General features: G+C 37.6%; 1 protein-coding gene across 1 annotated transcript in view; it reads left to right on the top strand.

Moving 5' to 3' along the window:
* LOC134578577 (mucin-5AC-like) overlaps nucleotides 1–21,686 on the top strand; it is a 49,058-nt gene extending 27,372 nt beyond the window's left edge. The window contains exons 30-48 of the mRNA XM_063437546.1: nucleotides 16–11,096; nucleotides 12,158–12,441; nucleotides 12,788–12,962; nucleotides 13,366–13,613; nucleotides 14,154–14,337; nucleotides 14,450–14,801; nucleotides 15,379–15,557; nucleotides 15,889–15,958; nucleotides 16,043–16,155; nucleotides 16,344–16,375; nucleotides 16,473–16,650; nucleotides 16,786–16,890; nucleotides 17,017–17,057; nucleotides 17,363–17,476; nucleotides 17,595–17,693; nucleotides 19,676–19,804; nucleotides 20,198–20,237; nucleotides 20,664–20,787; nucleotides 21,301–21,686. Coding sequence (XP_063293616.1) covers nucleotides 16–11,096; nucleotides 12,158–12,441; nucleotides 12,788–12,962; nucleotides 13,366–13,613; nucleotides 14,154–14,337; nucleotides 14,450–14,801; nucleotides 15,379–15,557; nucleotides 15,889–15,958; nucleotides 16,043–16,155; nucleotides 16,344–16,375; nucleotides 16,473–16,650; nucleotides 16,786–16,890; nucleotides 17,017–17,057; nucleotides 17,363–17,476; nucleotides 17,595–17,693; nucleotides 19,676–19,804; nucleotides 20,198–20,237; nucleotides 20,664–20,787; nucleotides 21,301–21,538 — 13,786 coding nt within the window. The 3' untranslated portion in view covers nucleotides 21,539–21,686. The remainder of the gene's footprint in view (nucleotides 1–15; nucleotides 11,097–12,157; nucleotides 12,442–12,787; nucleotides 12,963–13,365; nucleotides 13,614–14,153; nucleotides 14,338–14,449; nucleotides 14,802–15,378; nucleotides 15,558–15,888; nucleotides 15,959–16,042; nucleotides 16,156–16,343; nucleotides 16,376–16,472; nucleotides 16,651–16,785; nucleotides 16,891–17,016; nucleotides 17,058–17,362; nucleotides 17,477–17,594; nucleotides 17,694–19,675; nucleotides 19,805–20,197; nucleotides 20,238–20,663; nucleotides 20,788–21,300) is intronic.
* The last annotated feature ends 613 nt before the right edge of the window (nucleotides 21,687–22,299 follow it).

Genomic DNA, 22,299 nt, shown 5'->3' with positions numbered 1-22,299 from the left:
AAATACTATAATAAGTTCAACTGTGTCACCAAAATATGTTTCCAGCACAGTTTCTCAACAAACCCTAGAGTCAACTTCCACCATAAGTAATACAAAATCATGGACAACAAATGAAAACTCAAAAACAGAAAGCACAAATGTCTCACAACACTCATCCACTGCTGTGCCAAATACCATTTCTCATAAAACACCATGCAAACAGACATGCACATGGACTGGTTGGTATGATAATTACTACCCAACTAGTGAGACATCTGATGGAGATTTTGAGACACTTGAAAATATTGCAGCTGTTAATAATGATCTTTGCAAAATGCCAGATAATATTGCATGTAGAGCTGAAAGGTTCCCAGATATAGACTTTAGAGATCTTGGACAAGTTGTTACCTGCAATGTCTCCTATGGTCTTATCTGTCATAACAAAGATCAAAGTAGTAACTTCCCCCTTTGCTATAACTACCAAGTAAATTTTCTCTGTTGCTCCATGAAGGACTGTGAATCATCTACCATTTCTGCCCATGCAACAACATTTATGGAGACAACCACAGTTCTTGCAAAAACATCTCAATTGACAAGAACTACAGAAAACATGATCACATCTGAAAATATAACAGAGAGAAAGAGTAGTACAGCATCATCTCCTAAAGGAGATCACACAAGTGAAATTACAGCAACAAAATTTAACACCATGGAAACATCTTCAACTCCTGGAGTTTCCAGGATTACATGTGAACCTATATGTCAATGGTCACAGTGGTATGATGAAAGTTTTCCAGATGATGAAACGTATGGAGACTATGAAACATATGAAAATATCAGAAATGCTGGGTATAATCTATGTGATGAGCCATCGGATATCCAGTGTAGAATTGTTAATTTTCCAGATATTACTTTAGATGAATCACAGCAGACTGTACATTGCAATGTCAGCAATGGACTTGTTTGTATGAATGAGGAACAGACTGGCTCATTCCCATTTTGCTACAACTATGAAATTAGAGTTCTCTGCTGTTCTGGGTGTGCATCTACAACACTATTGTCTTCAACACCTAGATATCCAACCAACACAAGTGCAAGTGAGGTTACATCCACAAAGGAAGTAGTCTCAATATTTACTACAGGCATTCATAAGTTAACAAGTGAAACACTTAAAGAAGAAGAGACTACCTTTCAGCCTATTTCTGTAAAGACAACTGCATCAAGTGCTTCAGCCACAACACCAGAAAATGTGCAGTTCCATACACCATTATCACAAAAAACAACAATGGTTGAAACAGCAGCAAATGAATATACAGGTACACATGCAAGTGCTTCTGGACTGAGCACAGCTTTCAAACAATCAACAACAAAGCCTGAAGAAGAAGAAACTACTTCTCAGAAACCAATTACCCAAAAGACAACAAAGTTTTCAACATCCGCTGGTGAATTAACTTCCACAAGAAAATCTTCAACTGCATCTGGTGAAGTGACATCTGCTTACAAAACCTCGACACAGAGCACAGCTTTCCAAAAGCCAACCACAACAAAGGAAGAAGAAACTACTTCTCAGAAACCAATTACCCAAAAAACAACAAAGTTTTCAACATCTGCTGGTGAAGTAACTTCCACAAGAAAATCTTCAACTGCATCTGGTGAAGTGACATCTGCTTACAAAACATCGACAATGAGCACAGCTTTCCAAAAATCAACAACAAAGCCTGAGGAAGAAGAAACTACTTCTCAGAAACCAGTCACTCAAAAAACAACAAAGTTTACAACATCCGCAGGTGAAATAACTTCTACAAGAAAATCTTCAACTGCACATGGTGAAGTTACATCTGCTTACAAAACCTCTAGACAGAGCACAGCTTTCCAAAAATCAACCACAACACCAGAAGAAGAAGAAGAAACTACTACTCAGAAACCAATTACTCAAAAAACAACACAGTTTACAACATCCACTGGTGAAATAACTTCTACAAGAAAATCTTCAACTGCATCTGGTGAAGTTACATCTGCTTACAAAACTTCTAGACAAAGTACAGCTTTCCAAAAGTCAACCACAACACCAGAAAAAGAAGAAGAAACTACTTCTGAGAAACCAGTTACTCAAAAAACAACAAAGTTTACAACATCCGCTGGTGAAGAAACTTCCACAAGAAAATCTTCAACTGCATCTGGTGAAGCTACATCTGCTTACAAAACTTCTAGACAAAGTACAGCTTTCCAAAAATCAACCACAACAACAGAAGAAGAAGAAGAAACTACTACTCAGAAACCAATTACGCAAAAAACAACAAAGTTTTCAACACCCACTGGTGAATTAACTTCCACAAGGAAATCTTCAACTGCATCTGGTGAAGTGACATCTGCTTACAAAACTTCTAGACAGAGCACAGCTTTCCAAAAATCAACCACAACGCCAGAAGAAGAAGAAGAAACTACTACTCAGAAACCAATTACTCAAAAAACAACACAGTTTACAACATCCGCTGGTGAATTAACTTCTACAAGAAAATCTTCAACTGCATCTGGTGAAGTTACATCTGCTTACAAAACCTCTAGACAGAGCACAGCTTTCCAAAAATCAACCACAACACCAGAAGAAGAAGAAGAAACTACTACTCAGAAACCAATTACTCAAAAAACAACACAGTTTACAACATCCACTGGTGAAATAACTTCTACAAGAAAATCTTCAACTGCATCTGGTGAAGTTACATCTGCTTACAAAACTTCTAGACAAAGTACAGCTTTCCAAAAGTCAACCACAACACCAGAAAAAGAAAAAGAAACTACTTCTCAGAAACCAATTACCCAAAAAACAACAATGTTTTCAACATCTGCTGGTGAAGTAACTTCCACAAGAAAATCTTCAACTGCATCTGGTGAAGTTACATCTGCTTACAAAACATCGACACTGAGCACAGCTTTCCAAAAATCAACAACAAAGCCTGAGGAAGAAGAAACTACTGCTGAGAAACCAGTTACTCAAAAAACAACAAAGTTTACAACATCCGCTGGTGAAGAAACTTCCACAAGAAAATCTTCAACTGCATCTGGTGAAGCTACATCTGCTTACAAAACTTCTAGACAAAGTACAGCTTTCCAAAAATCAACCACAACACCAGAAGAAGAAGAAGAAACTACTACTCAGAAACCAATTACCCAAAAAACAACAACGTTTTCAACATCTGCTGGTGAAGTAACTTCCACAAGAAAATCTTCAACTGCATCTGGTGCAGAGACATCTGCTTACAAAACTTCTAGACAGAGCACAGCTTTCCAAAAATCAACCACAACACCAGAAGAAGAAGAAACTACTTCTCAGAAACCAGTTACTCAAAAAACAACAACGTTTTCAACATCCGCTGGTGAAATAACTTCTACAAGAAAATCTTCAACTGCATCTGGTGAAGTGACATCTGCTTACAAAACTTCTAGACAAAGTACAGCTTTCCAAAAATCAACCACAACACCAGAAGAAGTAGAAGAAACTACAACTCAGAAATCAATTACCCAAAAAACAACAACGTTTTCAACATCTGCTGGTGAAGTAACTTCCACAAGAAAATCTTCAACTGCATCTGGTGAAGTGACATCTGCTTACAAAACATCTAGACAGAGCACAGCTTTCCAAAAATCAACCACAACACCAGAAGAGGAAGAAGAAACTACTTCTCAGAAACCAATTACCCAAAAAACAACAACGTTTTCAACATCTGCTGGTGAGGTAACTTCCACAAGAAAATCTTCAACTGCATCTGGTGAAGTTACATCTGCTTACAAAACATCGACACAGAGCACAGCTTTCCAAAAATCAACAACAAAGCCTGAGGAAGAAGAAACTACTTCTGAGAAACCAGTTACTCAAAAAACGACAAAGATTTCAACATCCGCTGGTGAAGAAACTTCCACAAGAAAATCTTCAACTGCGTCTGGTGAAGTGACATCTTCTGACAAAACTTCCAGACAGAGCACAGCTTTCCAAAAATCAACAACAATGCCTGAGGAAGAAGCAACTACTTCTGAGAAACCAGTTACTCAAAAAACAACAGAGTTTACAACATCCGCTGGTGAAATAACTTCTACAAGAAAATCTTCAACTGCATCTGGTGAAGTGACATCTGCTTACAAAACATCGACACTGAGCACAACCTTCCAAAAATCAACAACAAAGCCTGAGGAAGAACATACTACTTCTGAGAAACCAGTTACTCAAAAAACGACAACGTTTTCAACATCCGCTGGTGAAGAAACTTCCACAAGAAAATCTTCAACTGCATCTGGTGAAGTGACATCTACTTACAAAACTTCCAGACAGAGCACAGCTTTCCAAAAATCAACAACAAAGCCTGAGGAAGAAGCAACTACTTCTGAGAAACCAGTTACTCAAAAAACAACACAGTTTACAACATCAGCTGGTGAAATAACTTCTACAAGAAAATCTTCAACTGCATCTGGTGAAGTGACATCTGCTTACAAAACTTCTAGACAAAGTACAGCTTTCCAAAAATCAACCACAACACCAGAAGAGGAAGAAACTACTTCTGAGAAACCAGTTACTCAAAAAACAACAAGGTTTTCAACATCCGCTGGTGAAGAAAGTTCTACAAGAAAATCTTCAACTGCATCTGGTGAAGTGACATCTGCTTACAAAACATCTAGACAGAGCACAGCTTTCCAAAAATCAACCACAACACCAGAAGAAGAAGAAACTACTTCTCAGAAACCAGTTACTCAAAAAACAACAAGGTTTTCAACATCCGCTGGTGAAGAAAGTTCCACAAGAAAATCTTCAACTGCATCTGGTGAAGTGACATCTGCATACAAAACTTCTAGACAGAGCACAGCTTTCCAAAAATCAACCACAACACCAGAAGAGGAAGAAGAAACTACTTCTCAGAAACCAATTACCCCCAAAACAACAACGTTTTCAATATCTGCTGGTGAGGTAACTTCCACAAGAAAATCTTCAACTGCATCTGGTGAAGTTACATCTGCTTACAAAACATCGACACTGAGCACAGCTTTCCAAAAATCAACAACAAAGCCTGAGGAAGAAGAAACTACTTCTGAGAAACCAGTTACTCAAAAAACGACAAAGATTTCAACATCCGCTGGTGAAGAAACTTCCACAAGAAAATCTTCAACTGCGTCTGGTGAAGTGACATCTTCTGACAAAACTTCCAGACAGAGCACAGCTTTCCAAAAATCAACAACAAAGCCTGAGGAAGAAGCAACTACTTCTGAGAAACCAGTTACTCAAAAAACAACACAGTTTACAACATCCGCTGGTGAAATAACTTCTACAAGAAAATCTTCAACCGCATCTGGTGAAGTGACATCTGCTTACAAAACTTCTAGACAAAGTACAGCTTTCCAAAAATCAACCAAAACACCAGAAGAAGAAGAAGAAACTACTACTCAGAAACCAATTACCCAAAAAACAACAACGTTTTCAACATCTGCTGGTGAAGTAACTTCCACAAGAAAATCTTCAACTGCATCTGGTGCAGAGACATCTGCTTACAAAACTTCTAGACAGAGCACAGCTTTCCAAAAATCAACCACAACACCAGAAGAAGAAGAAACTACTTCTCAGAAACCAGTTACTCAAAAAACAACAAGGTTTTCAACATCCGCTGGTGAAGAAAGTTCTACAAGAAAATCTTCAACTGCATCTGGTGAAGTGACATCTGCATACAAAACTTCTAGACAGAGCACAGCTTTCCAAAAATCAACCACAACACCAGAAGAGGAAGAAGAAACTACTTCTCAGAAACCAATTACCCCCAAAACAACAACGTTTTCAACATCTGCTGGTGAGGTAACTTCCACAAGAAAATCTTCAACTGCATCTGGTGAAGTTACATCTGCTTACAAAACATCGACACTGAGCACAGCTTTCCAAAAATCAACAACAAAGCCTGAGGAAGAAGAAACTACTTCTGAGAAACCAGTTACTCAAAAAACGACAAAGATTTCAACATCCGCTGGTGAAGAAACTTCCACAAGAAAATCTTCAACTGCGTCTGGTGAAGTGACATCTTCTGACAAAACTTCCAGACAGAGCACAGCTTTCCAAAAATCAACCACAACACCAGAAGAGGAAGAAGAAACTACTTCTCAGAAACCAATTACCCCAAAAACAACAACGGTTTCAACATCTGCTGGTGAAGAAACTTCCACAAGAAAATCTTCAACTGCGTCTGGTGAAGTGACATCTTCTAACAAAACTTCCAGACAGAGCACAGCTTTCCAAAAATCAACAACAAAGCCTGAGGAAGAAGCAACTACTTCTGAGAAACCAGTTACTCAAAAAACAACACAGTTTACAACATCCGCTGGTGAAATAACTTCTACAAGAAAATCTTCAACTGCATCTGGTGAATTGACATCTGTGTACAAAACTTCTAGACAAAGTACAGCTTTCCAAAAATCAACCACAACACCAGAAGAAGAAGAAGAAACTACTACTCAGAAACCAATTACACAAAAAACAACAACGTTTTCAACATCTGCTGCTGAAGTAACTTCCACAAGAAAATCTTTAACTGCATCTGGTGCTGAGACATCTGCTTACAAAACTTCTAGACAGAGCACAGCTTTCCAAAAATCAACCACAACACCAGAAGAAGAAGAAACTACTTCTCAGAAACCAGTTACTCAAAAAACAACAACGTTTTCAACATCTGCTGGTGAATTAACTTCCACAAGAAAATCTTCAACTGCATCTGGTGAAGTTACATCTGCTTACAAAACATCGACACTGAGCACAGCTTTCCAAAAATCAACAACAAAGCCAGAGGAAGAAGAAACTACTTCTGAGAAACCAGTTACTCAAAAAACGACAAAGTTTTCAACATCCGCTGGTGAAGAAACTTCCACAAGAAAATCTTCAACTGTGTCTGGTGAAGTGACATCTTCTTACAAAACTTCCAGACAGAGCACAGCTTTCCAAACTTCAACAACAAAGCCTGAGGAAGAAGCAACTACTTCTGAGAAACCAGTTACTCAAAAAACAACACAGTTTACAACATCCGCTGGTGAAGTAAGTTCTACAAGAAAATCATCAACTGCATCTGGTGAAGTAACATCTGCATACAAAACTTCTAGACAAAGCACAGCTTTCCAAAAATCAACCACAACACCAGAAGAAGAAAAAGAAACTACTTCTCAGAAACCAATTACCCAAAAAACAACAACGTTTTCAACATCCGCGGGTGAAGTAAGTTCTACAAGAAAATCCTCAACTGCATCTGGTGAAGTGACATCTGCTTACAAAACTTCTAGACTGAGCACAGTGTTCCAAAAATCAACCACAACACCAGAAGAAGAAGAAACTACTTCTCAGAAACCAATTTCCCAAAAAACAACAAAGTTTTCAACAACCGCTGGTGAAGTAAGTTCTACAAGAAAATCATCAACTGCATCTGGTGCAGTGACATCCGCTTACAAAACTTCTAGACTGAGCACAGCTTTCCAAAAATCAACCACAACACCAGAGGAAGAAACTACTTCTCAGAAACCAATTACCCAAAAAACAACAAAGTTTTCAACATCTGCTGGTGAAGTAAGTTCTACAAGAAAATCATCAACTGCATCTGGTGAAGTGACATCCGCTTACAAAACTTCTAGACTGAGCACAGCTTTCCAAAAATCAACCACAACACCAGAAGAAGAACAAAAAACTACTACTCAGAAACCAATTACCCAAAAAACCACAATGTTTTCAACAACCGCTGGTGAAGTAAGTTCTACAAGAAAATCATCAACTGCATCTGGTGAAGTTACATCTGCATACAAAACTTCTAGACAGAGCACAGCTTTCCAAAAATCAACCACAACACCAGAAGAAGAAAAAGAAACTACTTCTCAGAAACCAATTACACAAAAAACAACAAAGCTTTCAACAACCGCTGGTGAAGTAAGTTCTACAAGAAAATCATCAACTGCATCTGGTGAAGTGACATCCGCTTACAAAACTTCCAGACAGAGCACAGCTTACCAAAAATCAACCACAACACCAGAGGAAGAAACTACTTCTCAGAAACCAATTACCCAAAAAACAACAACGTTTTCAACATCTGCTGGTGAAGTAAGTTCTACAAGAAAATCATCAACTGCATCTGGTGAAGTGACATCCGCTTACAAAACTTCTAGACTGAGCACAGCTTTCCAAAAATCCACCACAACACCAAAAGAAGAAGAAGAAACTACTTCTCAGAAGCCAATTACCCAAAAAACAACAAAGTTTTCAACATCCACTGGTGAATTAACTTCCACAAGGAAATCTTCAACTGCATCTGGTGAAGTGACATCTGCTTACAAAACTTCTAGACAGAGCACAGCTTTCCAAAAATCAACCACAACTCCAGAAAAAGAAGAAGAAACGACTTCTCAAAAGCCAATTACCCAAAAAACAACAAAGTTTTCAACATCCACTGGTGAATTAACTTCCACAAGGAAATCTTCAACTGCATCTGGTGAAGTGACATCTGCATACAAAACTTCTAGACTGAGCACAGCTTTCCAAAAATCAACCACAACACCAGAAGAAGAACAAAAAACTACTAGTCAGAAACCAATTACCCAAAAAACAACAAAGTTTTCAACAACCGCTGGTGAAGTAAGTTCTACAAGAATATCATCAACTGCATCTGGTGAAGTGACATCTGCTTACAAAACTTCTAGACAGAGCACAGCTTTCCAAAAATCAACCACAACACCAGAGGAAGAAACTACTTCTCAGAAACCAATTACCCAAAAAACAACAAAGTTTTCAACATCTGCTGCTGAAGTAAGTTCTACAAGAAAATCATCAACTGCATCTGGTGAAGAGACATCTGCTTACAAAACTTCTAGACTGAGCACAGCTTTCCAAAAATCAACCACAACACCAGAAGAAGAAAAAGAAACTACTTCTCAGAAGCCAATTACCCAAAAAACAACAAAGTTTTCAACATCCACTGGTGAATTAACTTCCACAAGGAAATCTTCAACTGCATCTGGTGAAGTGACATCTGCTTACAAAACTTCTAGACTGAGCACAGCTTTCCAAAAATCAACCACAACACCAGAAGAAGAAGAGAAAACTACTTCTCAGAAGCCAATTACCCAAAAAACAACAAAGTTTTCAACATCCACTGGTGAAGTAAGTTCTACAAGAAAATCATCAACTGCATCTGGTGAAGTGACATCTGCTTACAAAACTTCTAGACTGAGCACAGCTTTCCAAAAATCAACCACAACACCAGAAGAAGAACAAAAAACTACTACTCAGAAACCAATTACCCAAAAAACAACAAAGTTTTCAACAACCGCTGGTGAAGTAAGTTCTACAAGAAAATCATCAACTGCATCTGGTGAAGTGACATCTGCTTACAAAACTTCTAGACTGAGCACAGCTTTCCAAAAATCAACCACAACACCAGAAGAAGAAGAGAAAACTACTTCTCAGAAGCCAATTACCCAAAAAACAACAAAGTTTTCAACATCCACTGGTGAAGTAAGTTCTACAAGAAAATCATCAACTGCATCTGGTGAAGTGACATCTGCTTACAAAACTTCTAGACTGAGCACAGCTTCCCAAAAATCAACCACAACACCAGAAGAAGAACATAAAACTACTACTCAGAAACCAATTACCCAAAAAACAACAAAGTTTTCAACAACCGCTGGTGAAGTAAGTTCTACAAGAAAATCATCAACTGCATCTGGTGAAGTGACATCTGCTTACAAAACGTCTAGACTGAGCACAGCTTTCCAAAAATCAACCACAACACCAGAAGAAGAAGAAGAAACTACTTCTCAGAAACCAATTACACCAAAAACAACAAAGTATTCAACATCCACTGGTGAATTAACTTCCACAAGGAAATCTTCAACTGCATCTGGTGAAGTGACATCTGCTTACAAAACTTCTAGACTGAGCACAGCTTTCCAAAAATCAACCACAACACCAGAAGAAGAAGAAGAAACTACTTCTCAGAAGCCAATTACCCAAAAAACAACAAAGTTTTCAACATCCACTGGTGAATTAACTTCCACAAGGAAATCTTCAACTGCATCTGGTGAAGTGACATCTGCATACAAAACTTCTAGTCAGAGCACAGCTTTCCAAAAATCAACCACAACACCAGAAGAAGAAGAAGAAACTACTTCTCAGAAGGCAATTACCCAAAAAACAACAACGTTTTCAACATCCACTGGCGAAGTAAGTTCTACAAGAAAATCATCAACTGCATCTGGTGAAGTGACATCTGCTTACAAAACTTCTAGACTGAGCACAGCTTTCCAAAAATCAACCACAACACCAGAAGAAGAACAAAAAACTACTACTCAGAAACCAATTACCCAAAAAACAACAAAGTTTTCAACAACCGCTGGTGAAGTAAGTTCTACAAGAAAATCATCAACTGCATCTGGTGAAGTGACATCTGCTTACAAAACTTCTAGACTGAGCACAGCTTTCCAAAAATCAACCACAACACCAGAGGAAGAAACTACTTCTCAGAAGCCAATTACCCAAAAAACAACAAAGTATTCAACATCCACTGGTGAATTAACTTCCACAAGGAAATCTTCAACTGCATCTGGTGAAGTGACATCTGCTTACAAAACTTCTAGACAAAGTACAGCTTTCACAAAATTAACCACAACACCAGAAGAAGAAGAAGAAACTACTTCTCAGAAACCAATTTCCCAAAAAACTACAAGGTTTTCCACAGCCTCCGGAGATGTAACTTCAACCAGAAATGAATCTGAAGAAGTGACATCTGCTTACAGAACATCTAAACCAAGTACATCTAAGCAGATATCAACTACAAAGCATGGTGAAGAAAAATCTACAACCCAGAAACCATTTTCCTTAAAAACCACTAAGGTTTCAACTGTATCTGGTGAAGTAACCTCTACTAGAAGCTCTTCAAGTGAATCTGGTAAAGTGACATCTCCTTACATAACATCTAGACCAAGTACAATTGCCCACACATCAATTACAACGCATGAAGACATCACAACTCATAAGCCAGCCTCAGCAAAATCCACAGTTCAACAAACATTTACAACAGCCAATTGTATGTGCAACTTTAATGGCATTCTGGTTCCTCCTGGTAAGTACAACAGTGAATAGACAGAGGTTTTGGAGCTATGGATATTTTCAAATGCTGCTCAACATTAAGAAAGCAGATTCCACTCAGGGGATAATTTGTATAGTATAATAATGAATGCAACAGTGAGTAGGTATTAACCTTGTTAATGATCGAACATGCATACATATTCATTAAACAGTGAACCGGGTTTGAGATATTTCTTTAACCTAACTAGTTTGTATTAAATTCTGGATGTGATCCGCCAATCCACCTAACGTTTAGTACATTATTACAAACAAACAAATATATTCAAAAGGTTGTGTAGGCGCTTCCATTATAAATATAACAATTAGCTTGGGTGTGAAAAAAGGTGTAATCCCTTAACACCTAAAGACAAAGTAAGAAAATAAGAATAGATTCACACACACTAAAAAAGGTGCAATTCATCAATATACCACCTATTACAAGTATAAATACTGTTGTTTTTCTAACATTGTGGACACTGAGTTCTTCATAGAAACATATCGAGAGCCTCGACAGGCACCCAAGGGCGATGTACATAGAGCCTATGTGGCTCCATCTTTGTGAGTTTATTCCACATATATTTTAAACTATTTATACTTTATTTTATGGAAAGCACTATGTATATCTCATTTGTTTCTCAGATGAAACTACAGTATTTATACTTGTAATAGGTGGTATATTTATATATTGCACCTTTTTTAGTGTGTGTGAATCTATTCTTATTGTCTTGTTTAGTACATCATTCCCTCGGAGTTTGACACAGTTTACAGCACCAACCAGACCAAAAAGCAACTTTTCTTCATGATGGAATAGAATGCATTGTAACAATTGGTTTATAATAAAGAATGTTATTAAATGTGCACGGTAATGGATTTTCAGGAAATTCTACTTCCATGATACTTTAACATTCTAAAGGCATCATGTCAGTCTACAACATCTGCTGATTTATCCTTTGCCCAACTCTGACATTTAATACGTAACTTATTTATGTTGTATAGATTTTCATTTAAATATTATACTACTGTGTTTAATATATAGCTGTCATTTTTATCCTACAGGCAAAGTGTTATATAACACAACTGATAATGCAGGCTGGTGTTTCTTTGCTCGATGCAATGAGACCTGTCAAGTGGAGAGATATAGTGAAGAATGTGACCGTTTTACACAAAAAACCACCACAAGCAGCACTGAAAAAACTGTCACTACCAGAACAGCGACCACCACTTCCCAAGAGCCGAGCGTTACAACCACCGCAACATCCCAGACAAAGCATTCTGTTACAGCTCCTTTCTCGTCCAGCACCCCAACATACGAGTGCAGTGCACTGATGCCACCTAGAAAGGTATTGACATCAAACTCTAAATATATTAGCAAATTATCAGAAAAGGCAATAGGGCTTCTTTTTTATAGAGACTAAGAACAAAAATGTCTAGAGTGGTATTCAACTGGTTCTCCAGTGGATTCCATAGAAGGAATGGCAATATTCTAAAAATATTTAAGGTTTTCAAATGGTCTATTGGCTTTAGTAAAATTGTGATGGAATGCCAGAACCATCACTGCCAGAACTTAGCTTAATTGAATTCATTAATACTCTGATTTACAGAGGTAGACTATATACTGTAAGGGCATTTTATTCTAGCTTAAGCCGTGAGAGGAGAGAAAATGTTAAAATACCCTCTTTTTCACAGATGAATGAAACCTGGGCTATAAACAAATGTTCCAATGCAACTTGTGTTGGTCAGAACAACATAGCAATACAAACGATGCAATGCCCATCAGTTCAAAACATTGTCTGTGCCAATCGCTTCCAACCAAGGAAAATATATGACGAGAGTGGCTGCTGCTATCAAAATCAATGTGAATGTGAGTCCTAATAAATGCATTAAAAAATGTAGAGATTTTATAGAGAATATACAGAAAAGATGCATAAATGTATGTTAGACTGTAAGTTAGTATTCTGAGAATCAAATGTAAGCTCTTTGTAACGGTCCAGTTAGGCTTTCTTTGATAAATCGAGTGCCTTTGAGGTAAGCACGGTAATTGGACATAAACAAAAACTCGAAAATGTTAATTTAACTTTCAGTAAATAATTGAATTTCACTATTAATTTTAATTCTACTAACAGTGCTTATTTTGTAAATCCAGGTCTGTAGCTAATATGTAACTAATTGAACAAAAATGTAATTCTTATTAAATCACATAAATACCCTCCATGCTTCCATGGAGCTCAGACAAACTGTTAATTTTCGTTGTTTTCCATTCCCAGGTGTTTGTGGTGGTTGGGGAAACTCGCATTATATCACTTTTGATGGTACTTACTATGATTTCTCTGGACAATGTACCTATGTCCTTGTTCAGCAAATCACACCACTATTTGACCATTTCCGAATTTATATTGATAACTTCAATTGTGACCCCAATGATCCAAACTGTGTGAAGTCACTTCGGATCATGTACAATAATGATACTGTCGTGCTGGAGTCCCGAGAGGTCAACTACAGACCGGAGAGCGAGGTAGCAATTCTTTTCAATGCTATTAATAAACAGTTTGCAATGTAAATAAACAAGAGACAACAGCTTTTTAAAAGGAGTACTTCAAATGTCTACGTCTGAAAACAGGATGGCATATCAAACAAGGTGTAAACTAACAAGATCAGGCAAGCCCTGCGATCATTAATAATCATCACTTAATGTTTAAAAAGGAACTAAATAAGAAAATCAAGTGAGCCTTTCACTACAATTTAGATTTTTACAGTCAAAGGATGATAACTTAGAAATGATAATTTTATATATCTTCTACTTGTGAATTCATGTATATTTTGCCCGTCTTCTTATCATGATACCAATGTTCCTTAGATAAACCCGTGTAAGCTGTGTAATTGTGAAAGAGTCATTGAAGTCACATGTTAGAATATTAGTTGATTCTTTTATTCAAATATAGCTACACTGTACATTTATACACAATGTACTGATTTGGGTCACAACCTATTGCACAGACCATTAAGACTCCAAGACATTATTATATATTAACATGCTACTTTTGCATAATTTCAGATATACTTCAACGAGGAGAGGGTGTACCCAGCAATAAACAGAAATGGCATTATTATCTCTTACTCTGGTATATTTGTGATTGTGGAGATACCAGAGTTGTCCGCCTACATCTCATTTAATGTCATTAGTTTCACTATTAGGTTGCCATTCAACAAGTTTTCAGGAAATACGGAAGGCCATTGTGGTGAGAACCTAATATATTTAAACATTGTAGTTTATCTATGTCTGATTATTAAATTAACAGAGAACAAGTTGTGTACTTCATATTATACTAATGTTCTCTTTTCTTTCTAAAGGCAAGTGTTCCAATAACCGTATTGATGATTGCATACTGCCCAATGGACAAATAGCTCCATCTTGTGCACAAATGGCAGGAGAATGGGGTGCAACAGACCAGGATTCATCTACATGTAGTGCAACTTCCACCATTTCCCCTTCCACTATCATCCAAACCACATTCCCATTTTCCATCAAGGCATCCACATATTTCTCTACATTGTTATCTACCCTACCTCCAACAATCGCATCATCAGCCATTCCACTTACAGAACTGTCCACTTTACCATCTACCAATACTGTACCCAATTCCATGACAAGTGGCAATGGGCCCTGCGAAATTCCAGAGCTCTGCTCTCTCATCCTTAGCAGGTACTAACTATTTTGTAATGTATTGCATCATTCTGAGTTAGAACCATCTAAAAAGTAACAAATTTGGAACCAAGATTGTAAAACAAGGGACATTTTGACTACTCACGCTCCAGACGTACTACATCCTTTTTATAGCACTAGCTGATTACTATATATACTTCAGGTTTGCAGAAATGCTAATAAGGTTTCTGACTCATAAGATAAACAATAGAAGAGGTTCTAAAGGGTCTGTAGCTCTGATCTCTCTTAATTGCTACCAGACAAATAATGTGAGGGGTGCTGTTACATGTTGTGAGGCAGCTCTGAGAGTAAATCTTAATTTTCCTGCTTTTATTAAAGATGAAATATTAAAATGTAAGAATGTATTTAGTGTTATTCATTACAGTATTGTCAGGAATTCAAGGTGAATATAAAATGTAAGGCTAAAATAGCCAATTTGGACCTACATTTACAATTCACTTCTAATTTACTAGTTCTCAACAATTCTCAGTTTATTAAACAATTCTGTTATTTTTGGAATAAAATAAATTTGAGCAGTTTTGCTTTTTCGCTAAAGTCTTGTTTTTTTTCCCACTAGCGTCTTCAAGCCTTGCCACTCAGCTGTGCCCCCCGATCCATTCTTCCAGTCCTGTATCCATGATGGATGTCACAAAACCGAGAGTGGAATTCTCTGCTCCAGTTTACAGAGTTATGCCAGAATATGTGCTACAGAAGGCATCTGTATAGATTGGAGGAACAGTACTAATGGCATATGCCGTAAGTTCACCATTATAATACTATGGTTTATTACGAATATGTTAAGGAGATCAGACAGACAGACAGTCTATAAAACTACTCAATGCAAGGCCACCAGTCTTTCATTGACAAACATCCTTTTTTAGATTATTATTATTAGTTTACTTTATAAAACACCAACATTTTTCTTGTAATGTGCACAATAGTTGATCGCTGATAGACATACTCTCGTACACTGCACTAACCTTTATATTGCGTATAGCAAAATGAAAATAAGGAACACTCTAAGTTTATCTGCATACTTTATTTCATTTGATTATATCAAACGTTTCTCATTTCCCTCTTAAAACAGCCAAGAATTGCCCTGAAGGCACAGTTTATAAACCATGTGCTGATCCAACAGAACCTACCTGTAACTCCAAGTAAGTGAATTCACTGAATTCTGTTTTGTATTTAATGGACATTTTTTTTATATCACTTCATGTCTAATATGACTGTCATTGTAGATACAACGAAATGTTCACACAGAACAACAAACATGATATTGTGGAAGGATGCTATTGTCCTGAGGGTACCACCAAATTCAACACAATGTCGAGCATATGTGTCACCTCTTGTGGTATGTTGCCTTTGACTAAGTATTTTATAGTCATGTACCTATTTAAGGGGGATTCAAAATACTTTTACCAGACAATAGCCGTGTGATAAATAAACTATTATTAAAAATAACTATCCTTGAACATGGGTTAGAATAGGTTCTTGGTAACCACAAAGTCTGTCGAATGACTAGTGCTTTTTTTTTTTTAGGTTGCACTGGCCCTGATGGAATGCCTAAAGAGGTAATGTAATGTGCTCTATATGAAGATGAAACAGGAACTCTACAAAATGTATTTGTCCACATAGTAACGTTAAATCTTTGCTTTGTTTCCATTCTAGCTGGGAGAAGAATGGGAAAGTAACTGTCAAACATGTCAATGTGATAACCAGACAATGAGTGTGCAGTGTACACCAAAACTATGTTCTTCACCTACTCCTAATGTCTGCACAGAGGAAGGATCTATGCCAGTATCGGTGCCCGACCTTGCCAACCCCTGCTGCATGGTGACAGAATGCAGTAAGTGCTTGACACATTTATTGCTGGCCTAATGTTGTGGTTTACATGATAAATGCCTGAGAGAGTTGGTGGTGGTCTGCCAGGGCTGGTTAGTAACTAAGCTACAGCTGATAATTAACACTTACCTGTCTACAGGGTGTAACCTCAGCCTGTGTATAAGTGAGAAGCCTGTTTGTGCACCTGGCACTGAAGCTGTGTCACATTACAACGAAGGAGCCTGCTGCCCTGCCTACACATGTGGTATGTATTGTAATAATGATATGTTTTATCGTTTCATTACATGTTGGGGAGGATGCTTGCTATGTACTTAATAGAAAGTCTTACCCAAGTTCTAGGTTAACCTCTGATGTGTTTCTATCTTCACAGAGCCCAAACTTGTATGTGTGTATAACAGAACCGAGTACCAGGTAACACATCTAATATGTTGTTGTGTCTTCTGTTGCATGCAAAGATAGATATAAATTAAATGGGTTTACTTCAATCCAATGAGAAATCTAACTGCCATTTTGGAGTCTAGAAGGTTTGGGTTTGTTTGTTTTTTCCTTCTTTTGGATCACAAGCAGCAGTATTAATATGTAAAAAACTGAAAATAATGAACCTGTCTTTTTTCAGTCGATATTACTACGTACTTAGTAATCTATAGCCTATCATTTTATACAACGGTTCCCATTTTCTACTTGTGAATTCATGTATATTTTGCCTTTCTTCTTAGCCCGGTGCTATTGTTCCTTCAACTAATCCGTGCGAGCAGTGTAACTGTGAAATCACCATGAACAATCTTTCCATCTCCTGCATGCCACGTGTGTGTCAAATAAATTGCGCAGAGGTAATGGTCTAAATGAGCCACAGATGATATGGACCCCACTGCGTGGCTACTATAATGATCTTCATGGTCGATGGAAGAATCATTAACTGTAAAAGGTCTAATGGGTTCTTTCTTCCAGGGTTATGTGTATCAAGACATGCCAGGAAAATGCTGCGGAGAGTGTGTACAGACCCACTGTGTCATGGACCTTCCAGATAACTCTACTTACCTGCTGGCGGTAAGTGCATTGCACACCATTTCTATAAAGAAATGTTAAAAGTAAAGAGGAAAGAAAGAGAAATAGATAAAAAAAATATAAACTATAAAAGAGGAAGGCGTGGTTAGAAAGAAGTCAATATAGAGGAATTGAGTTGGAGGAGTATAAATAAAGGAAAAGTGTTAGAAAATGTGTGGATGTGAATGATCTAAAAAGCAAGATATGAAAAAATGAAGAGTGAGCAAAAAGGTAGTGCAGTACTAAATAGAGATACCTAGCAGTGGTGGGGTGAGTGGTGAAAAGGAGAGCATAAATAAAGAGCAATGTAAAGAATCGGGGGAAGACGCACAAATGAACCTCTCAGGCTGAGTGAATAGATAATCAAACTAGCTAATTAGATAACATGGAATTACCAGGGAGAGTATGGAGGTGTATAGTAGCATGACACTGAGTAAACTAGATGTAAATTTTAAAGAGGGCTATCTACTAACTGAAGAAGTGAGTGAATAACCAAACCATTAATTAATTAAGCAAACGTCCAAAGTGTTTCTTTGTGTGAATGATGCATGGTAGCTGTAACGGAGCTCCATGTACTCCGACCGAGTACCCTCCATTGATGGACGCTTCCTAGCTTGTGCCAAGGACCACAAGCACTGCACTGGACACCACAACCACCGCAGACTCCGCAACCACCGTAGCTTGACTGGAGTCTCGCCGTCTTCCTTCCACCCTGGATCAGCTTCTGTCCTCCAGGACCGTGTGGGAAAGACCTCTTCCTTCCACCCTGTATGAACCTCCAGCATCCAGGACTGTGTGGGGAAGACCTCTCCTCCAAGGAGAGCGTATCAGGAACAAGCTCTTAAAAGAGCTAAGTGATTCAAGCTCAAGGGAGTATGCAGAGCATAGCAATCCTCAGTGTGATATAGCAGTTCCCTCCAATAACGAGACAAGGCTACGTATTGAGGGTCAAGAAGATCTGATGTTTAATGACAGGTATCCTCCTTTTATGCAGTGCTCCCCTGCAAGGGAGACGCCCACAGGCAATTAGGCATCGACCAATCAGATATAGATTACATCCCACAGATTCCCTCCCCTCTGCTTGGGAGATAATTGAGTTTCTTACTGTATCTACTCAATTATCTTCAAGGTAAAAACTTATACTTTTTATACATATTTATAACTTTCTCAACTTACATTTTTATGAAAAACACAACTTGTGGAACAACATATTCAAAATTCGCGAAAATCCGTTCGGCCATTCGGGAGATAGGTATAAGTCCTTTATGACCGACCGCATGCCCAAAACAGTTCCATGGATTTGGGCTGTGCGGTCGGTCTATTTTGCACCGAGAAAATGACTAAGTCCCATTCAAACAAGCGTTTGAATCTTCGAACAGGACTTAGTCTCCAGCCGCAGTGTCGAAGAAGGTACGGGTCAGCGGTGTTTGTGCAATTGGGTAGCCGCAAACTGTTCCATAGATTTGGCTGCACACACCGCTGATCGCGTTCGAATAGGTTAAAATGGCTTTCACGACTTCGGCACTTCGACTGCATTCGAAGTGCCAGTTTAAAAGTTGTAACACTGCTCCCACGTATTTAAAGGGCCAGGAACAGCATACAAAAATCCATGGTGCCCAAATACAGTTCTAAAAGGGCAATACATCCCAGGGCCATAGTCGCAGGGCAGGAGGCTGGCAAACAGGCCCCTCCAAAAACCAGTGGCGAGGTTACTTTCGCCACAGTAGCCTTGTTGACGACTTGATATAAAAGAGTTAGTGGATTGTATATTCAGCATGGGAAATAATAACTAAACCAAGGTGGGCAGATACTCGTATGTCCGCTATGGATAAATAACAATTAAGATGAGCAGTATAGTTAGTGATATATTCAGTGTACTAGATAATTAAGTCTTTGCGTATAGTGGCCCATATTTACAGTCAATGAGATCCAAATGTCAACTAATGACCAAATGCCGCTATAATGACGTTTTATTTTCTTCTCAGCCTGGAGAGATCTGGTCACCTCCTGGTGATAACTGCACACATTACGAGTGTGTGAAGAAAAATGACAAGTTGTTCCCTATGGCATCCAAAATGTCCTGCCCCCAAATCGACCTGGATAACTGTCTCAATGTGAGTATCTACCCAAAGAGTTGTTAGATGTTCAAAGGTAGATTTTGTGTGAGGCAAGGGAATAATTAGAATGTCCTTAACAGTCCTTAATAACCATTCTGTGTTGGTGGCTCACTAGGCTGTAGGTGAGGTCATTGTTCACAGTTCCATGTGCTTATTCCCAGTACCTCTTGCATATGTAATTAGTTATGGTACATTGGTGCACTGTGTAAGGTGCATTGTTGACATTTTATTTTGGTGAAGAATATCAACGATTACTTGTATCACCAATGCACAGATAGTTATTATACGCTGATCCATATTTGCTAAATAAATGTCAAAAGTCAAGAAAAGTAAGTCAAACTGTGCAAATTGCTCAAAGTTTTTAAAGTTATTTCTGTTACTTTTTTTCAGGGAACAATTCAAATGGACGACACTGGATGCTGTCAGACCTGTAAGCATTATTAAACATCAATTTTGTTCCCATACTTTTAATACATTAGAAGATCAAGGGTGTTGAGCTTTTTGTTCCAATACCAGTTAAAATGTGTTAATAGGTATGTGGGAATTATTTCCCCATGCAGCCTCTGTAAGTTTGTCACAGCATTTCCACTGAATAATATATATAATAATAAAATAATAATATATGCACCCAATCCAGGCAGTTTTTTCTGTTTAGTGCTGTCGTATCTATATTGTCATAAATTCCCCTTGCAATAGTCCCTACGTCTGCTGAAAACCTCCTAAATTACTCCAGCTTTCCACAACTCTATGGCATTGGCCTCTGCTGAGTTTTCCGTCCTCCTGAACACTCTGTTAACTTCCTCTAGTTTCCCCACTCCAAGTAATCAGTCTTAAATGTTCTCTCATTTCTTCAAAGGTGTCCAAAAACCCACAAAGTGTCAGAAGACAAAAACAAAAAGCATTATCCTTCAAAATGGCTGCACGTCCCTTTCCCCAGTGACAATGTCCTACTGCTCAGGCAGCTGTGACAGCTCCTCCAAGTAAGTGAATTACCACATCCCCAACATTCTCTCAATTCAGTGGGAGCTTTATTTGCCTTGTCAGTGATATTGTATTGTAAAAGTCTGTATAACTGTGATATGAACACATCATTACTATAAAGTTACAACATGCTAAATCAACCAAAAAAAAAGAATTGGCTAGCAGGAAATAAAATAAAAATAGCATGGAATAACAAATGTAATTTAATAGCCAACTCATACTAAGGTGGAATAGACGTGCTGTTTGTCTCCTGTTTTAGTTATTTAAGCACTGTTAGAGGTAAACCTATTAAACGAGGAATTGTAGAGAATTGACAAGTTTATTAAAAGAGTTAGACCAGAATAGACAGGCTGATAAAATTCTGGGTTTTTGTTTTGAATTTTTATTTTTAGATATTTTAGCTTAACATTCGCTATTAACTTGTCAGAAGTCCACAAGTCTTTATTTGTGAAGAAACACACACGTTCTTTACATTTGGCTTCATGCAATCACTTACCCCATCTTCTCTACAGATATTCGGAAACTGCACAAGCCATGCTGCGCCAATGTACGTGCTGCCAGGAAACTAAAACGGAAAATGTGACCATCGACTTAAGCTGTCCCAATGGTGTAACCAACAAATATTCCTTCATAAACGTCATTAGCTGTGCCTGTGTTGATACCCACTGCAAGGAATATGAGACGGGGGACAAAATAAGTAGCGAAGATACTAACTACACTACTAAGGAAGAGAGTGTCAATTCAAACTAACAAAAGCAGTCTCTCTAAAGAGAGAATTGATAGATATACAAGGCGGACTTGTAACAAATTCTTAGCAGTGAGCAAGATTCAGGGATAATATAAATTGCACAAAACCATTGTGAAATACTGAAATTAAACCTAAGCACCTTAAAATGAGAATGTAAGTTATCTGAGCGACTTATATCTAAATATCAGTATGGTTACGTTGAGTAAGAACTGAAGCTTGCACACTAGTTGACGCCAAATCTTGAAATTATCTTAATGCCTATTTAATTTTAATCTGTGTCTGAAATGTTCATTATGTGTGATATATATTTAAAAAAAATCAATTAAATTAATTTTAAGCATGTAAAAAAGTATGTTCCTTTGCCTTTGTGGATATATATGCATAAACAAGCACTCATAGAAACATAGAAAACATAGAAACAAAGAAAACATAGAAACTAAGAAAACATAGAAACATAAAAACATATAAAACATAGAAACATAGAAACACAGAAAACATAGAAACATAGAAACATAGAAACATAGAAAACATAGAAACATAAAAACATAGAAAACATAGAAACATAGAAACATAGAAACATAGAAACATAGAAAACATAGAAACATAAAAACATAGAAAACATAGAAACATAGAAACACAGAAAACATAGAAACATAAAAACATAGAAAACATTGGAACATAGAAACACAGAAAACATAGAAACAGAGAAAACATAGAAAACAGAAGCATAGAAGCATAAAAACACAGAAACATAGAAAACATA

Source organism: Pelobates fuscus, chromosome 12 (genome assembly GCF_036172605.1).
Source record: "Pelobates fuscus isolate aPelFus1 chromosome 12, aPelFus1.pri, whole genome shotgun sequence".
NCBI classification, from domain to species: Eukaryota; Metazoa; Chordata; class Amphibia; order Anura; family Pelobatidae; genus Pelobates; species Pelobates fuscus.
This window is presented reverse-complemented; position numbering and strand designations above follow the sequence as displayed.